General features: G+C 41.0%; 1 protein-coding gene across 2 annotated transcripts; it reads left to right on the top strand.

The window, feature by feature from the left end:
• Positions 1 to 1,160: 1,160 nt before the first annotated feature.
• H1-8 (H1.8 linker histone) lies at positions 1,161 to 13,209 on the top strand. 2 transcript variants are annotated; one of them, XM_074283856.1, is made up of 5 exons: positions 1,161 to 1,426; positions 5,079 to 5,269; positions 9,675 to 10,242; positions 12,068 to 12,126; positions 12,660 to 13,209. In XM_074283856.1, the coding sequence occupies exons 1-5, from the start codon at positions 1,246 to 1,248 to the stop codon at positions 13,065 to 13,067; spliced, it is 1,407 nt and encodes a 468-aa protein (XP_074139957.1). In that variant the 5' UTR covers positions 1,161 to 1,245; the 3' UTR covers positions 13,068 to 13,209. The 2 variants fall into 2 exon arrangements, with proteins under 2 accessions (XP_074139957.1, XP_074139956.1); XM_074283855.1 differs by having other exon boundaries at positions 5,079 to 5,335.
• Positions 13,210 to 16,709: the final 3,500 nt, after the last annotated feature.

The following is a 16,709-nucleotide window of genomic DNA, read 5'->3' as shown; positions in this document are numbered from 1 at the left end:
AGAAGCAAACATTGTATGTATCAATCTCCATAGTTCTTTTTCTGGATGCAGATGATGTTTTCTATCCAGTGTTTATTGGGATTTATTGGGATTGTACTTAAAAAAACCAAGTCTTTCACAGTTGATCATCACACAAAATTGCTGTAAATGTGTACAATGTCATTCTGGTTCCGCTTGCTTCACTCAGTGTCATTTCATGTAAATCTCTGAAGATTTTTCTAAAATCAGCTTATTATTTTTATTAATAACATATATATTATAAATATATAAATAATATAATAAAATAAATTCAATAAAATTATATCTTTTTTTTTTTAGAGAACAATATTCTATGCATGCATTCTGCTTTTAGGTGATTCCAATCATTAGGAAAATGATTAAAGTCAGCCTTTTAGCATCTAGTCTAATCCCTCTCCCAAAGGATCATCACTTAAAAGAGAGAAAAAAAGTTGTTTGCCTGACACTCTATTCCCCCTTATCCCCCAGCTTAATACATCTCAATGGCTCCCTATTACCTCCTGTTTGCCTTTCAAAGGCCTCCCGAAATCTCCCTAAGCTCTCTTATCTTTCCAGTCTCCCTATACCACCCTCCCTCATCCTGCAATCCACAATACTCAGTTTCCAGCCTGCAGACCCCATGTCAGGCCTGAACTGTTCTCCCCTCTCATCTCTTTCTCCTGGATTCTCCCTCTCCCTTCAGGTCCCCACAGGAAGCCTCTTCTGGTCCCCGTTAGCGCTAAGCACCTTCCCTCTGTTGGCAATCCCCAGTTTATCCGTCTGCATCTTGTTTGTACTTAATTTTTACATGCTGCTTCCTTCCTGGACTTTGGGGGGTTTTGATAGCAGGAGCTGTTTTTTTTTTTTTTTTTAACTTTTGCATCCCCAGTATTTAGCACGGCTGCCTCTTGGCTAGCTCTTGAAGGCTTCTCTCCTAGCCCTGCTTCTCACTCTTTCCCCTTAATCTCCTCTTCTCCAGGTACCATCCAACTTTCCTTCACAGGCCATGGTCCTGAGGCCCTTCCTTCACCCTGCTGACTGCCATTCATCTGCTCTCCAGAAACCCAGTCCAGTGCTCTTCAGAAACCCTGATGAATCAGGAGATTAATTAGCCCCAGCTGTGGGAACACCTGGCCTGGCTCCACTATATAAGGCCTGGGCTGGGACTCCTGCGCCTGCTTGGGGTTAGGTGGATTGGTTATTACTCTGCTCGAGGGAGTCAAGGTCTGGACGCGCTGGGGTTTCAGGATGTCTTTTGAGGATGAACTTCAGCCTTTGCGTTTGTCTTCCTCTGATGACAGTGGTGGTCCGAATCAGAGTTCTCCCAATTCTCCCAATTCCACCTATATTTCCAATACGATTTGTTCTCCCCCAGATGATTTTGATTCTACCCAGATTCTGGATGCTCCCAGTGAGTCTGGGGGACCAGGTAAGTGGAGAGAGGCAAGGAGGGAGAGACAGCAGGGATGGCCGGTGTTCTTTCTTTGGGGCAGTGAAAGCTGCCAGGGTTCTGGAGTCCAACTTCATCCTTCTTGCCCTTCTTAATACATTATTTCCTCCCCTTCCCTTTCCTCTCTCTCCACTTTCCTTTCTTTCCCCTCCTGCCTTCTCTCTTCCCCTTTAGCTAAGGATTCCACTGCTCCCCCCACTGTAAGACCCTAGAGCTAGACTGGGTCATCAAAACTGGGGTGAACTCCATTGTAGTGGATTATCCCAATTCCTTCCCCCATCCCAGGTCCTGGGATCCCAATAGTGCCATCTTCCTCTCGGGGCGGTGCTTTCTGATTTGGCCCTTTCTGGATTTAATCCTTTGTCCCCTCAGGGCCCTGGTTAGTGCCTCTGTATTTGGAGTCCAGACAACGTCAGTTCAAATTCTGTCTCCAGAATTTAACGACTTTTGTGACTAAAATCACTTGCCCTCTCTGACCACCCCCATCCCTGCCCCTCAAAACAATAATAGCTAATGGTAACAATAGTTATCCTATGAATGACCCTGAGTTATAGCATTTATTTATTTCAATAAATTCCCTATGATCTGAAGGAGCCAACATAAAAGCTACAATTTGGCTCTCAAACTTCCTTGCAGTTTCTTCCCTCCCCTCCCCCCTCAGCATCTGTTCAGGCTTCTTATTCTTGACTCCCCTTCATGTACCTCCTCAAGCAGTGACACGGGCTTCCTTGCCCTGACTCTCCATTTCCCGACTCCATGAGTTTTCTCTGGCTGTGTCTCATGCCAGAAATGCTCTCCCTCTTCACCTTTGCCTGCTAGCTTCCTTCAGAACGGCTCAAAATCTCAAAATTTTCTAGCAGGAGACTTTATAGGTCTCCTTTACCCCTCCCCTCAACAATTGTTGGCTCCTTCTCCCTGGGATTACCTTCCATCTTCTCTGCATGTCTCTGGGCTGTAAACAGTTGTTTCTGTCTCCCATTAGATTGTGAACTGTATTTTTACCTTTTTTGAACTTTCTGGCATTTAGCACAGTGCCTGAAACATTAGTGTCTATGACCCAAACCCAGGACTTGCCTTCAGCCATACTATGGAACATAATTCTGCCCCTCCAGCCCCAGGCCCCTAATCTCCTTCTGCACCATCTTTCAAAGGTGAAACCCCTAAGTGAGAAGAAAGGCCATGTGGTCTTGGCTATAGGCATGTATCTGAAAACTCATCCAGCCCACATCCTGCTTTGGGCCATTTAACTTCCTTGGGCCTCAGTTTTCTCTTCTATAAAATGAGGTGGATGGGCTCAGTGGTCTCTGAGGTCCTTTCCAGCTTCAGATCTGTCCTGTGATTCTATCACCTTCTCTCCCACCACGATTGATTTGCACTTGAAAAGCAGCAAAAAAGAATTGGGAAACATGTCAGGGTGGGCCTCTTGCCCAACGCAACCTTGGCTAATGAGATCCCATTGTAAAGTGGTTTCAGGTTTAAAATGGCCTGCCTTCCATGACCCCAAAGTCTAGGTCAATCAACGAATCAACAAGTATTAAGCACTAGTATATGCTAGACTTTGGGGATGCTGGTATGAATAAAACAATCTCTCTCAAAAAATTCTAAGGGTTGCTATTCTTCCCATGGTACAGATGAGGAAACTGAGGCTCTAAAGGCTTAGTGATTTTTTTTTTCCCCAAGGTCACTTAGGAAGTATTGGAGCCATGATCTGAGCTTTTCCATGATACTACACAGTGGAAACCATGAAGAGAAATAAATCTGAAGAGACCCTTCATACTGCATGCTGGGGAAGGTTTTTTGGCATGGCAGTACCTGGGGAAAGCTTTTTAGGAACAACTTCCAGAACTGGCACCGTACAACTTAGCTGGACCAGGTTTTTCCCTTCAGAGGAAGTCCTGATCTTACCTGTCCAATCCTATCTCCCCAGTTGGCTACATACACACACGCGCACACACACACACACACACACACACACACGTGTGTGTGTGTGTATATATATATATATATTCATGCATATATATGTGTATGTATGTGTGTATGTATATATAAATAAAATGTATATGTATGGGGGTGTGTGTATATAATATATGGATGTGGGTTATGTATATATATATGTGTATATATATATATATATGATATATATATGTGTGTGGTATGTATATATGTGTATGGGTATGTATATATAATGTGTATATATATCTATATGATATATATATGTGTGCATGTAGAATATATGTATGTGTATTGTGGTGTGTATATATAAAATATATATGTATGTGTTTGTGGGGTGTATATATATAATATGCATGTATGTGGAGGGTATGTATATATATATATGTGTGTGTGTGTGTATAATATAAATGTATGTATGTGTGGTGTGTGTATATATGTGTATATATAATATATGTATATGCATGTATATATAATATATGTATGTACATGTATGCATGTGTATATAAATAAATATATGTATGCATATGTATGGATATATAATATATATGTGTACATGTATGTATATATGTGGTGTATATATGTAGAATATGTATGTGTGGGGGTGTATGTATATGATATATATGTGATATATATATATATATGTATATGTGTGTATATACAGAATATGTATGTGTAAGGGGATGTGTATATATAGAATATGTATGTGTGGGGTGTATACATATGTATGTATGTGGGGGTCTGTATATATGATATATATGTGAGGGTATGTATATATATGATATATACGTGGGAGTGTATATGACACAAATATATGTATGTGTATATATTTATGTATGTGGAGTGTGTGTGTGTATATATATATATATATATATATATATATATATATATATATATATATATATATATATATATATATATATATGTGTGTGTGTGTTGTGTATAAAATTTCCTAGAGGGTTATTCTCTGGGCTGGTACAGTCTCTTTCAGACCTAAATCTGTATTCCTCTCTAATTTGTTATGTGAATTTGGGAAAATCAATTTTTCTTTTGTAACTCAGTTTCCCTATCTGTTAAATGAAGTGGGAACTGGGAGCATTCTATGTAATGAAAATCCCTTCGGGACGATATATTCTTGGATTCTGTGGCTTTAATTATTTGGCACCTACTATGTGGCAAGTCCTGTGTGGTATGCAACAGAAATATCTGAACTTGTCCTCCTCTTCCAGAAATTTACAACTAAGTGAAGTAATACATTGGTAAGAGCATTAGACCCGGGGCTAGCAGGAGAGACTTTTGGAGAAGAGGAATCTTTCACTGCCCTTTAAATATGTAGAAGTGGCCCAGTTTCTGTCTGGAGGCTTTTAATAAGCTTTAGGCAGCCATCTGGAAGGAACGAATACTTATTTAGTTTCTCTATGGACTGATTGGTGATGAATGCAAAGGTAGCAATGCAGGCTGGCAGGAGATGCATTGACCCAGAGGAGCAAAGAAGTCAAGATCACTGAGTGAAGGATGTTCAAAGATAGGTTGGGGGGGGGGGCTGTCTTTAAAAGCGTGTGTGGAAAAGCAATTGATGAGTCTATCCTTTAAGTGATAGGGAGATGTGGGAACTGGTTGAGTAGAGGATCTGCATGGTTAGTTCTTCACCTTTCCAATCTCTTTTTCTCCCCTTTCTTAGGAAAAACCAGTGTGGGACCAAAAGTTCCAAGTCACCCACCCACGCTGCAAATGGTGGCAGAAGCGCTGATGGCCAAGGGGGACAAACATGGCACCTCTGTGGCAGCTATCAAGTTTTATATTCGCCAAATGTACCCGGCTGTTAATACGAAAAGATTCCGATATCTGCTGAAACAAGCCCTGGCCAAGGGGGTTAGTAATGGGGTACTCGTGAGACCACGGAATTCTACGGCTACTGGGGCTAGGGGAAGGTTCAAAGTAAGTGCCTTCTCCTGTCCAGCCCCCAGTTTTCCCCTCTGTAAAGTAAGGTCAGTTCGTCTCCTTGCAGCTCTAAATTCCTCCCCCCCCCCAGTCTCATCGCTTTGTCCCTTTCCTCTGGAGGGCTACTCCTCCATCTCTGCCAGTTTTTAAGCATGCATTAAAAGAGGGGTGTTAAATGTTTAGCTGTCCTCCAGGAGTTTCCTGGGTGCCTGGATGAGGAGACAAGATGGCACAAAGTCATCAAATCATAGACTGGGAGGGATCTCAGAGGATGGGGTCCCAGTTCCCCCATGTGACAGGTGAAGAAACTGAGACCAAGGAATGTCTTAGGCACATGATTCTCTCCTCCCGGTGTAAAGAGGGTCCTTCCATTTTTAAATCTGATTTTCTGGGATTCCAAAGGGCAGATGTATGATTAATATGAATGTACAGGTTGGTTTGGGTTCAGGACGAACCTAATTAGAGTCACTCACCAGGTGATGAGCAGCAGAGAAAGAGCACTGGCCTTGAATTCAGGAGACCAGGGTTCAAATCACCCCTGACACTACTTGTGTGATCTTCAGCAAGTCGATTAACTTTCCTGAGCTCCAATTTCCTCATCTGTAAAGTGAAGGGACTGGCCCCCTACTGTCCCTTCTAGCCCTAGATCTGGAGTCCTATGATCAATAGAAGAGTCTCTCTCTTGGGCTGAAGTAAGCCTTTTCCATCTGTGCACCATTCACAGAGTTTAGACGGCCATCTGTCAGGGTTGTTCTGGAAGGGCATCCCTGCACTGAGGGCATGATCTCTGCCAAGGTTGGTCAGTTATTCCTTTGCCTAGATCTGGTGGCCTCTGGCCCTGATAGATTAAACGAGCCGGCTGGGGAAATCTAGGCTGGCTATTCTTGCAGTAATCATAACTGACATGTATGAATGCTTTAAGGCTTGCTGAGTGCCTTATATTTATTGTCTGTGGTGCGATAAAATTTCTTTTGATCCTTGGAAATATTTTAAAAGGCCTCCAAGCCCCTGGGATGGGATAGAAATGAGAATGGTAATCTGTGGCAGGAGTCAAAAGCTAGGGAAAGGGGGAGTTATAGGACATACACATTCTACACCAAGCAATATCAAAACACAACTTCCTGTGAAAGACAGTTTTCTCTCTTCTCTGTGGCACTGAGTGCAGGGGAGGACGGGGTACCCTTGAGGCTGGCTTTAGGAACTGGGGGCTACCTTCATGGTTTGATCGAGGGATAACAAGCAGGTTCTTTTTTTCTACCCTCCATTCCCACCATCTAAAAATCCTTCTCCAACCACCTGTCTCAATACCTGAAATTCTATCACCAGCCAACTATTGCAAAGACTTTCCTACTTTTGCATCTTCAGTGAACATTTTTCTGGGAAGGAAAATGCTATAAGCCATTTTCAACAAATATCTTGGTATTTTCTGGCAATATTGCTAACAATTAGAGAAAGTGAGGCAAAAGAGACTTTAGAGGCCATTTGGTCTAGCCCGTGCCAAAAAGAATTCCCTTTATGTCATACTTGCACCTAGCTTTTACTTGATGGCTTCCACTGAAGGGGACTTGCTATTTTCCGAGAAAGTCCATTTCATCTTTAGGTAGCTCTAAGTAATTTTTTTTGAGATGGAGCCTAAATCTTCCATGTATTGCTCTAGCTTCTGCCTTCTGGGGTAAAAGAATAAGTTTGATTTCTCTTCTATGTGACAACCTGATCTTCTTCCCTTGCCCCCCAGTCTTCTCCAAGCTCCAAGTTCCACCAATTGATGTGTATAAGGCATGGACTTGAGTCCTTTTACAATCCTGTCTGCTCTCCTTGATAAGCCCTTCAGTTTATCAGTGTTTTACCAAAATAGGAAAATGATACATCCAAAGCTAAACTTAGTATCCCTAATGTAACCTGATCAGGAAAGATTACAGTAAGACTATTGCTTCAAGAAACATGGCTTAGAGGTCTCCATCACCATATCTCATTGATTCACATCAAACTTAGGACACTAACTTTCCATGGCCTTTTAAAAGCTAGGTTATTGTCTAGTTACACCTCTTCCATTCTATACTCATGAAGTCAAATTTTATTGTTTATTTGTTTCAATTGCATCCTCTTCTCTGTGACCCCATCTGAGGTCTTCTTGGCAAAGACATTGGAGTGGTTTGCATTTCTTCCTCCAATCCACTTTACAGATGAAGAAACTAACCAAGTAGGGTTAAGTGATTTGCTCAGGGTCATCTAGCTAATGTTTGATGCCAGATTTGTACTTAGGGAAATGGTCTTCCCGACTTCAGGTCCAGTACTTTATCCACTGCCCCACCCAGCTACTATGTTTGTCCTTATTAAATTTTATCTCATTCAATTCAGCCTCATAAATTTTTTGGGGGGAGGAATTGGTGGAGATGGGACAGAATGCTGCTTCTATCATCCAGCATATTTGAGATCTGTAATGTTCTCTTCTCTAAAAATATAATCGTTCTCTGGGAGCAGGTTTCTTGGGGAGCTTCTGGAGGCAGCCTTAGTTTCAGTTCAGTTTCAATAATCACCTCAAATGCAGCCAGGAGTTAAAGTCCAGATCCTTTATTGTCTCTTCTAAACTCTTATCTCCTTCACTTGAGTCTCAGCTAGTTTTCTGGAGGCCCTCCTTTCTCCTTGGTTCCTGAGAGTCTTGTCTGAATGACTCCAGCCAGCACAAAGGTAGAAGTGAGAATGAATCTTGACTGAATCTCCTAGAGCTTCCAGTGGGCTTGTCCTTTTATATGCTCTTTTAAAGGTATGAAAGGTGTGAACTCTGAACTAGAGAACTGTTAAGTACCATGCTAAATTAGACAACCGACTTAGCACCTCGTAAGAATCCTAACAGGGATCCCTCCCAACTTTGTGATGTCTGCACATTTGACCATAACATACCTCAATCTACATTTTTGATGAACATCAAGTAGCACGAGGCTAGTGCCAATTCCTGAGGTAGTCATGTGGCCCCTCCTAAGTTGACATAAAGTTATTCATGACTAGGGACCATGCCACCAGTTCTGAATCAAATCTAACCTTCTAATTATCTCCATTTTTTTAGAGTAATATATAAGACTTTATCTTCAGATGTCATGCTCAAATCTAGGTAAATTATATTGGTAGCATTCTCCTGCTCTGTTAGAGGAGAAAATAAAATTACTTTTGCTATCTAACTATGACACAGGGAATAGCCGACACATAGTATTTGTTGCTGGATAAAGTGCTTCTATAGATGTTACCTCCTTAGTCTCAAAACTCAGTGGTCAGAGCATGTATCTTTCTCCCTTAAATCCCAACCCCCCTTTTTAAGAGATGAGGAAATGGAAGCTCAGAGAATGGGGTTGAAGAGAGAAGTTGAATGAATTACCCAGGTCATAGCGATTGTGTCAGATAAAGTTTTTTTTATGTTAAATCCAATATATACATACACATTTATACAGTTATCTTACTGCACAAGAAAAATCAGATGAAAAAGGAAAAAAATGAGAGAAAACAAAATGTAAACAACAACAAAAAGAGTGGAAATGCTAAGTTGTGAACCACATTCAGTTCCCACAGTCCTCTCTCTGGCTATAGATGGCTCTCTTCATCACAAGATCATTGGAACTGGCATCAGTCATCTCATTGTTGATCATTGTATAATCGTTGTTGCCGGGTACAATGATCTCCTGGTCCTGCTCATTTCACTCAGCATCAGTTCCTGTAAACCTCTCCAAGCCTTTCTAACATCATCCCTCTGATCATTTCTTATAGAACAATAATATTCCACAACATTCATATACCATAACTTATTCAGCCACTCTCTCCAACTGAGGGGCATTCAGATATAGCTTTGAAAGCCAGGTCTTCTTGCTCTGAATTCTGGGCTCTTGCCATTCGACTGTCTGGATATCATCCATGTTCAGGGACTGGAGGTACATGTTAGGGTAGAATTGAAGGACACCAAAGACCTATTCTGCCAGGTTAGTCATTGTGTTGAGGAACACCCTTGTGTGTCCTCCAGGGCCACTCCAGATACAAAAACCAACCCAAGAAAGAGACAGAATGATACAGGGGAATTAGAGGTCACCAGCTTTGTGGAGCCCAGCTCTCCTACTTTTCATAGCTATGCCCAAGTCTTCGTTCTTCTCTGCATTATGGCTTCCTTCTCTATGAGAAGGGATTGTACTAGACACTCTCCTTCCAGTTCCAAAATTCTAGTTTCTAGCATTTATAAGCTCTGAATTTTCCGTATCACAATAATGAGTTTTTTTATTTGATAGGTAATTCTGTTGGGTACATGAGTTTTCTAAGCTTTTCTGATTAGTACTGACCTATTGAATTACTTCTACAGTTAGGGACCAAGAATAAAATCAGAGTGACTCAAACTAAAAAGCCAAGAGCATCTGTCAAACCCAAGAAAAAGAAGGTTGTTAAGACCAATGAAGCTGGAAAGGTTTCTTCAGAGACTGAGACCAAGAATAAGGTTTCTGCATCCAAGAAGAAAATGTCCACGATGGCTTCACCCAAGAAGAAAGTTCCTACAACCAAGAAGAAGTCTGCAGAAGCTTCATCTGAGAAGAAGGTCCCAGCAACTAAGAAGAAGGTGTCTGAGGAAGCTTTGCTTGAGAAGAAGGTTCCAGCAACTAAGAAGAAGGTGTCTGAAGAAGCTTTGCCCAAGAAGAAGGTTCCTGCAACCAAGAAGAAGGTATCTGGGGAAGCTTCACCCAAGAGAAAGGTTCCTGCAACCAAGAAGATAGTTCCTGCAGAGGAATCAACCAAGAAGAAAGTTCCTACAACAGTGAAAAAAGTTCCTGTGAAAGCTTCAGCCAAGACAAAGGTTCCTGAGAAGTCTAAGAAAGCTACTGTGGAGGGGATGGCCAAGGAGGACTCCAAACCGAAAGGTGCTAAAGCCAAAAAAGGTAGGCAATCTGAAGTGTTTAGTGGGTGCAAGGCTCAGGTTCCCCAACTCGTAGTGAGGAGTTCTCCTGATCCTTGCCTGCAGGCTTGTGATAGATGACCAGAAGGAAGTGTCAGTAGTCTAATCTGGAAGGTTGAAGAACTGGCACATAAAGGCTGATTTGGGACCATTAGTGACAACCATGCTGTTCCTGTGTCCTGCCCCCAAGTTTTAATAGCATTTCAAATAACAATTGATATTTTGCTACCACATTTTTCCTTTCCCCAACTTGCAATTTTAATTATTAGTCCCCTCATGGGAAGTTAAAACATAGCGGTGGCTCCCCATCAACGAAAAAATTATTTGGGGACCACTAAAATATATTTATTTGGTGGCAAAAAGTTAAGCATATGGGTACAAATTGTTAGATAATTTTTTGAGCTTATAGATGGACTAAAAAGTGATTTATACATTTCTATAGATAAGCATAAGAAAAACAATTACAGATAAGATTCTAAGATAAAGAACCTGGAATTCTATTAAAATCCAAGAAAGAGATCTCGGGAACCCCATCATGGTAATGAGTTGCCATAGGTCATTCCTTAAACACAATTGGTTCAAGGTGTTGGTATAGATAGAGAGGCCAGGAAAATTCTAGCCGTCCTTAGGAAAATTATTGGAAAATGATGGCCAGTCTTCTCATCTGCATATAACACTTGGTACAATCACACATAGAATCCCAAGTGGTTTTGGGGGAAAAGTTATACTATAACTGGAGGTAGTCCAGAAAAGATAAACCAAAATAAGTGGCTCTTCCATCCTTCTTCTCCTTTCTTTGCTGATTGTAAGTGTTCTATCTCTTATAAGAGAATGAAGAAACCATTTCAATTAAACTTTTCATGTCACTGAATATTGAGCACACATGGCTGCCCTGTCCATCTCCCACCTCCTTGTCAACTCTGTCCTCCATTCTTCTCTCTCTCTACCATATGGATGGTGGTAGGGGTATATTATTGAAGTCTCTAATATAATTGACAGAGGGAGCTAGATTTATTCCCTCGTCCTTGACGGCTACAAATAAGAGACAACACGGTATAATAGAGAAATCACTGATCTGGGAGCCTGGAGACCATTCTATTCCTGACTCTCCATGCTGAAGTCATTTCCTGTCTGTGCCTTAAGTTTCCTCAACTCTAAAATGAGGAACTTAGAACTATGCAGGAACTCTAAGATTCCCTTCAGCTAAAAGGTTTTATACTTTTCCCTTCCTCCTTCCCAATATTCCTTCCCTTTTCAGCTTTTGATTCAACAAACATTCATCAAATGTTTATTATTTGCACAGTGCTGGGTTGGGTCCTAGCAACACAGAACCCACAGAGAAAAGCAGGACTTAACTTCAAGGAACTCATATGGTTCATGTAAACAGATAAATATCCATGTGATATGACAGAGTACTAATAATGGAGAGGCTCGGGGAAGGCTTCCTTTAGGAGATCAACGATTAATCAACAGACATTTATTATGTGCCTACTGTGTATACGGCACTGTTACTAGTTGCTAGGATATAAAGACAATGAAACATTCCCTATCCAAGGGGAAGATTGCGATTGACTCCCATTGACTTTGAGTTCTGCCAGTGTCCAGCTAGTCTAGCTCAGGCACGGTATCCATGTCTGAACCTCCTCAACACCAACCTAGCCACAGCTTCTTAGTTGAGTGAAGTCATTGGTTCGTTCCTCCAGTGGACTTGGGAAGGAGTTAGTCCTATGTCCCTTTAAAGCACAAGGGAAAAGATATCTCTTAAGGCAAAGTTTTGCTTCTCAATTTTTTATTCATTTTTTCAACAGATGTGGAAGAGGTGAGAGCTAAAGCCAGGGGCATGAAACCAAAGGCTGAAATTACTAAAGTAAGTAGAACATAGTCCTGGCTTTCAAAGGCTTACCTAAACTGGATTGAACTGTAGGGCTTGGATCCCCTTCCCATTCCTTTCTTCCCTCTATCTTTGCCCATCCCTTTTCTCCCCAAAAATAAAAAAAATAAAAATCCATCAAAACACAGCTCTGTCTGGTAACATCTAAATGGGCCTGAGCGTGAGGAATGTTGGAACAGATCCAGTTTCCTGCTAAGTCCTGACGTTGGAACTTCATTCCTAAACTGCAAATGAGGCAGGAAATGTTTGATCGTGCAATTTCCAAAAATGCACATTTTTACAACCCAGAACAAAGGTTAAATTCCTCTTCTTTTCAAAGTTCCAAGGTAGGAAAATGAATCTATTGGCTTCAGAAAAAAAACAACCTTGTTTCTAGTCCCATCTCATTAAGCTTTCATGGTTCTTGCTTTTAGCTCAGTTCTGGCACACAGTAAGTGCTTAATAAATGCTTGTTTTGGCTTCCAATCCTCCTCCCCACTGAACTTATCTTTTCCCCCCTTTTTATATAGGGCAAGAAAAAAGCTCCCATTATACCTAAGAAAGTAGTAGAGGATCGTAAAGCAGAGAAAACCAAACTCCGGGTAGCCTCTGAAGCACCCCTCAAGACCAGAAAGCAAAAGGGATCACCCAACGTCCAAGTGAAATCCAAAGGGGCAGCTGCCATGTCTAAAGTCAGAAAGGCTGGGGGAACTAAAGAGGGGAGTGATGAATCAAAGACGGCTGCTCAGAACAAGAGCAAGTTGGATGTAGGTATCAAGTCTTCTACCTCCCAATCTAAGGTGTTGAGGGAATCCGACACAGTTAAAGATCAGCCCAGAAGCAAAGGAAAGAAACCTGAAGCCTCTAAAGTATTCAAGAAAACTGGGAAAAGCCCCAAAGGTTCTTCAACCAAGCCAGCCAGCAAGAAGGTGAAATAAGGTGCAAAGGTTAAATAGCCTAGAACGGGGTTCTAACAGGGGACTTGATTTTGAAATAAATGGACTTTTTTCTCTTTTTCTTTTAAAGAATGAGACAGAGATACTTGTATCTACCTGTTAATAAAGTGTTCTTTTTGCATTAGTCAATCTTAGGGTCAAATGTGTACAAGACGTGAGGGCCTTGGCTGAAGTATAGGAAAGAAGGAAACTGGTAGGTAGGGGAACTGGTCAGTAGCTGGTCACACAGATCAGCTCTTGAGAGGACGGCTTGCCTTCTCATCCCCTTGTTCTCTGCCCTCTGGCTGGCTAGAAAATCTGAGCACAAGCCTCGTCTGGCTGCTTCAACAGTTTCCCCGTGGCATCTGCTAATGTGAACAGAGAAGGTTGCCAGCTGGATCAGGAGATGAGATGCTGTGAGTGTGGATGGGCTGGGAGCCCAAAGGGATGAGGCAGACAGATTAGTGTTAATTAGCATCAGCTGAATTATGGCTTGCTTCACCTAATGCTGGACTTCTGGGAATGTTGGGGCCGCCCATCTCTTCCTTGCTTTCTTCCCAGGTCCCACCTTAACTCCTACCACTGGATTTCCTGATGAGAAAAAACTCCATTTCATGCTGCCGCTTCCCAAGTCATTATTTTTAAGGCTCCTGCTCACCAATTGGTCCATTAGATTGCTGGTTCCCTGAGAGTGGGGACTGCCTTCTCCTTTGTTTTTTTTTTTTTTTTTTCCCTGAGGCTGGGGTTAAGTGACTTGCCCAGGGTCACACAGCTAGGAAGTGTTAAGTGTCTGAGATCAGATTTGAACTCGGATCCTCCTGAATTCAGGGCTGGTACTCTATCCACTGTGCCCACTTAGCTGCCCCTTCTTTGCTTTTCTTGCTTAGCAAAAGCGTCTGGTATACAATAGTCACTCAATAAATGCCAGTTGACTAAACTGGTACCTACATGCCAATGTGACCTCCTTGATGTTTGCTATTAGTTTTAGCCAGCTAAAAGTTTTCACCTGGCAATGATTGGTACTAAATGCCAAGCCCTGGAGTTATAAAGCTGATACAATCCCTGGCTTCGAGGAGCTTGTGCTCCAGGGAGGAGGGAGAGGGAGGAAGAAGAGACACAGTTTCATAGAAAAAATACAAATGCAGTGATTTCAGACAGGAGGAAAAAAAGTGAGTTGAGACTTGAAGTTCAAGATTCAGAGCAAGGAGAGACAAGAGTACAGATTTCAGGGATGGGAGGGGCAGTTTGCATTAAAGGTACCAAGGCAGAAAATAGCAAAGAAACCTGGAAGAGGAATAATCTGGATAGGTAGGCTGGAACCAGGCTTTGAAGGGCTTTAAATGATGAATGGAAGGGTTCCTATTTTATCCTAGAGAATAATAGGATATCAGAGTAGAATCCTGAGCAGAGATAATATATTCAAATGGTAAAGCAGGACTTTTGGAAGACCACACTAAATTTATTTATATGTGAAAGGATTTTGGAGGTCTGAGTCAGTTGGTAGTTTGCCTTACTAGAATCCCATGGAAAACAACAAGTAATGGTCCATTACTCAAGGCTATAGAAAGAGTTGAAGATTTGGACTAAATTTGGTAGGAAAGCATTGTTTTCCATATCTTCTAAGCTAACGTTCCTTAGCATTGGGCTTGAATTCCCTTTTCCCAGCCAGGACCATAGGATGTCTTACAACACACGTTTTTAATTTCTAGAACAGAATACTGAATCCATCTGAAAAGCCCTATGATCCACTCTTCTCATATACACTTAATCCCCCTGGGATGCAGGCTTTAGAACCCTTTCTGGATGTGGAAGGCTGGACTGAAGAAATCGGTCTTTAGCTTAACTTCATCCAGTCTTGGATTTCTATGGCTATGAAAACTTGTTAGGTAGGGAGACACAAAATCAAAGGACTACTCCATGCAAATATAATGTAGTTTATAGAAAGAATGCTGGGCTTAGAAGCTGAGTTTGACTCTGCCCATTTAACCTTTATGGGTCTCAGTTTCCCTCATTTGTAAAATGTGGAGTTGGACTTCAGCAGCAGTTTTTAAACTTTTTTTGATTTCAGGAACCTTTGATACTTTAAAAATGAATGAGGATTCCCCATTAGCTTTTGTTTATGTAGGTTATATCCATAGATATTTACCATATTAGAAATTAAAATGTCTTAGCAATATTGTAAAAATTGTTTTGACCTTTTGAAAGGGTCTTAAGGATCCCAGATGGCCCCATACCATACTTTGAAGACTTCTCTGGACTATAGGATTCTTTCAGCTCAAATCCTCTGATCCCAAAGAGATGTATGTTCTCTGAAATAGTTCCTGTTTTCTGCATTTTAAGAGTTTCCTCTCATCTGAAAAAATTCTCATGTTTTCAAATATTAGGAAGAAATTCAAATATTTTCCATAATTTGCCATTTTTTGCCCCTTTGAAAGGAAATTTTAAATTTTAATAAAAAAAAACAGGTGAATATATGGGTTAAATCATAGTTTTGTCAGGATTCTGGAAACCACTGAAATTTTAATTTTCTCTTTCTTCTGTGTCTGTTTCTTCCTAGAAACAAGAGAATTAAAACATTTTTCATTTTAAAGTATTTTTTTCTTGTTGATTTTGAGAAAAATAAATATAAAATTTCTTACTTTGTTTTAAATGAGTAACTCCTTTTTAAAAAGCAAAAGATGGGGCCCCCTGCTGATTCCTCCCTCCTCTTGTCTGTCAGTTACTCTCAAAAGAAAAAGATTCCTCACCCTTGGGGAATGGGTAAACTGGGATAAGGTAGAGAGGTCAGAGGTATATCATTAGACTTATAGAAAGTTAGAACTGGAAGGTAACTGACCTCAGATCTGACCCTTTATAACCCCCCTTCCAGAGAAAAGGATTCTGAGGTCCAGAAGGTCACTTCTTCATAATGGCTTTTAAAAAGTCTGTTTATTTGCTACTAAATCCTTAGGTCAGAGGCAGAGCCTTCAATTAGATCACTGTCCCTATGGACAAAATAGGATCTGCTCATTCTAGTTTCTAGGAATGTAGGGAAGGTCAAAACAGGGTTCACTTTGATTTTGGTTTTTTAAATTTGATGTGGTCTTGTTTTTTGGGAAACATTTACCATATTCATACTTTACAGTTTGGTAGATAGGTGCTGACTTTGGCATTAGAGAACATTATGCTTGGAATCAAAAGCCCTGGATTTGAATCTTGCCTCAGTCACAACTCTGGGCAAATTATTTAAGCTTCCAGTTTCAACTTCCCAATGTATAAAATGGGAGTATAAAATGGGAGTAATACTTGTCCTGTTTACCTAATCAACGGAAGGAGAGGGAGGAGCAGCACAGTGGAATCAGGAAGACCTGGGATACAATTCTGCTTCTCATATATACTGTTTGCCACCCCATGTTGGATCTCCTAATGGAATGTGGGAGTTGCAAAATTATGATTTGTTATCAGTAAATGTTTGTATTTTGTATACCTATATACTTGGGGTCGTGTACAAATTTCTCTGGTCAAAATTCATTCACAATGAATGGAAAAATTATAAGAAGTTCTGATCTATGTGACCTTGAGTAAGAAGATCACTTAACTAATCCTTAACACCCTGGATAACTCTAAGAAGGTAGGTAGTTGCTGGGCAGATTGTCATCTACACTG

This window comes from Sminthopsis crassicaudata, chromosome 1 (assembly GCF_048593235.1).
Source record: "Sminthopsis crassicaudata isolate SCR6 chromosome 1, ASM4859323v1, whole genome shotgun sequence".
In the NCBI taxonomy this organism is placed as follows: Eukaryota; Metazoa; Chordata; class Mammalia; order Dasyuromorphia; family Dasyuridae; genus Sminthopsis; species Sminthopsis crassicaudata.
This window is presented reverse-complemented; position numbering and strand designations above follow the sequence as displayed.

Coding starts and splice junctions, on each gene's coding strand:
- H1-8 (XM_074283855.1), top strand. CDS start 1,246: ATGTCTTTTGAGGATGAACTTCAGCCTTTGCGTTTGTCTTCCTCTGAT. Junction 5,336..9,674: donor GGGCTAGGGGAAGGTTCAAA/GTAAGTGCCTTC, acceptor TTACTTCTACAG/TTAGGGACCAAGAATAAAAT. Junction 10,243..12,067: donor AGGTGCTAAAGCCAAAAAAG/GTAGGCAATCTG, acceptor TTTTTTCAACAG/ATGTGGAAGAGGTGAGAGCT.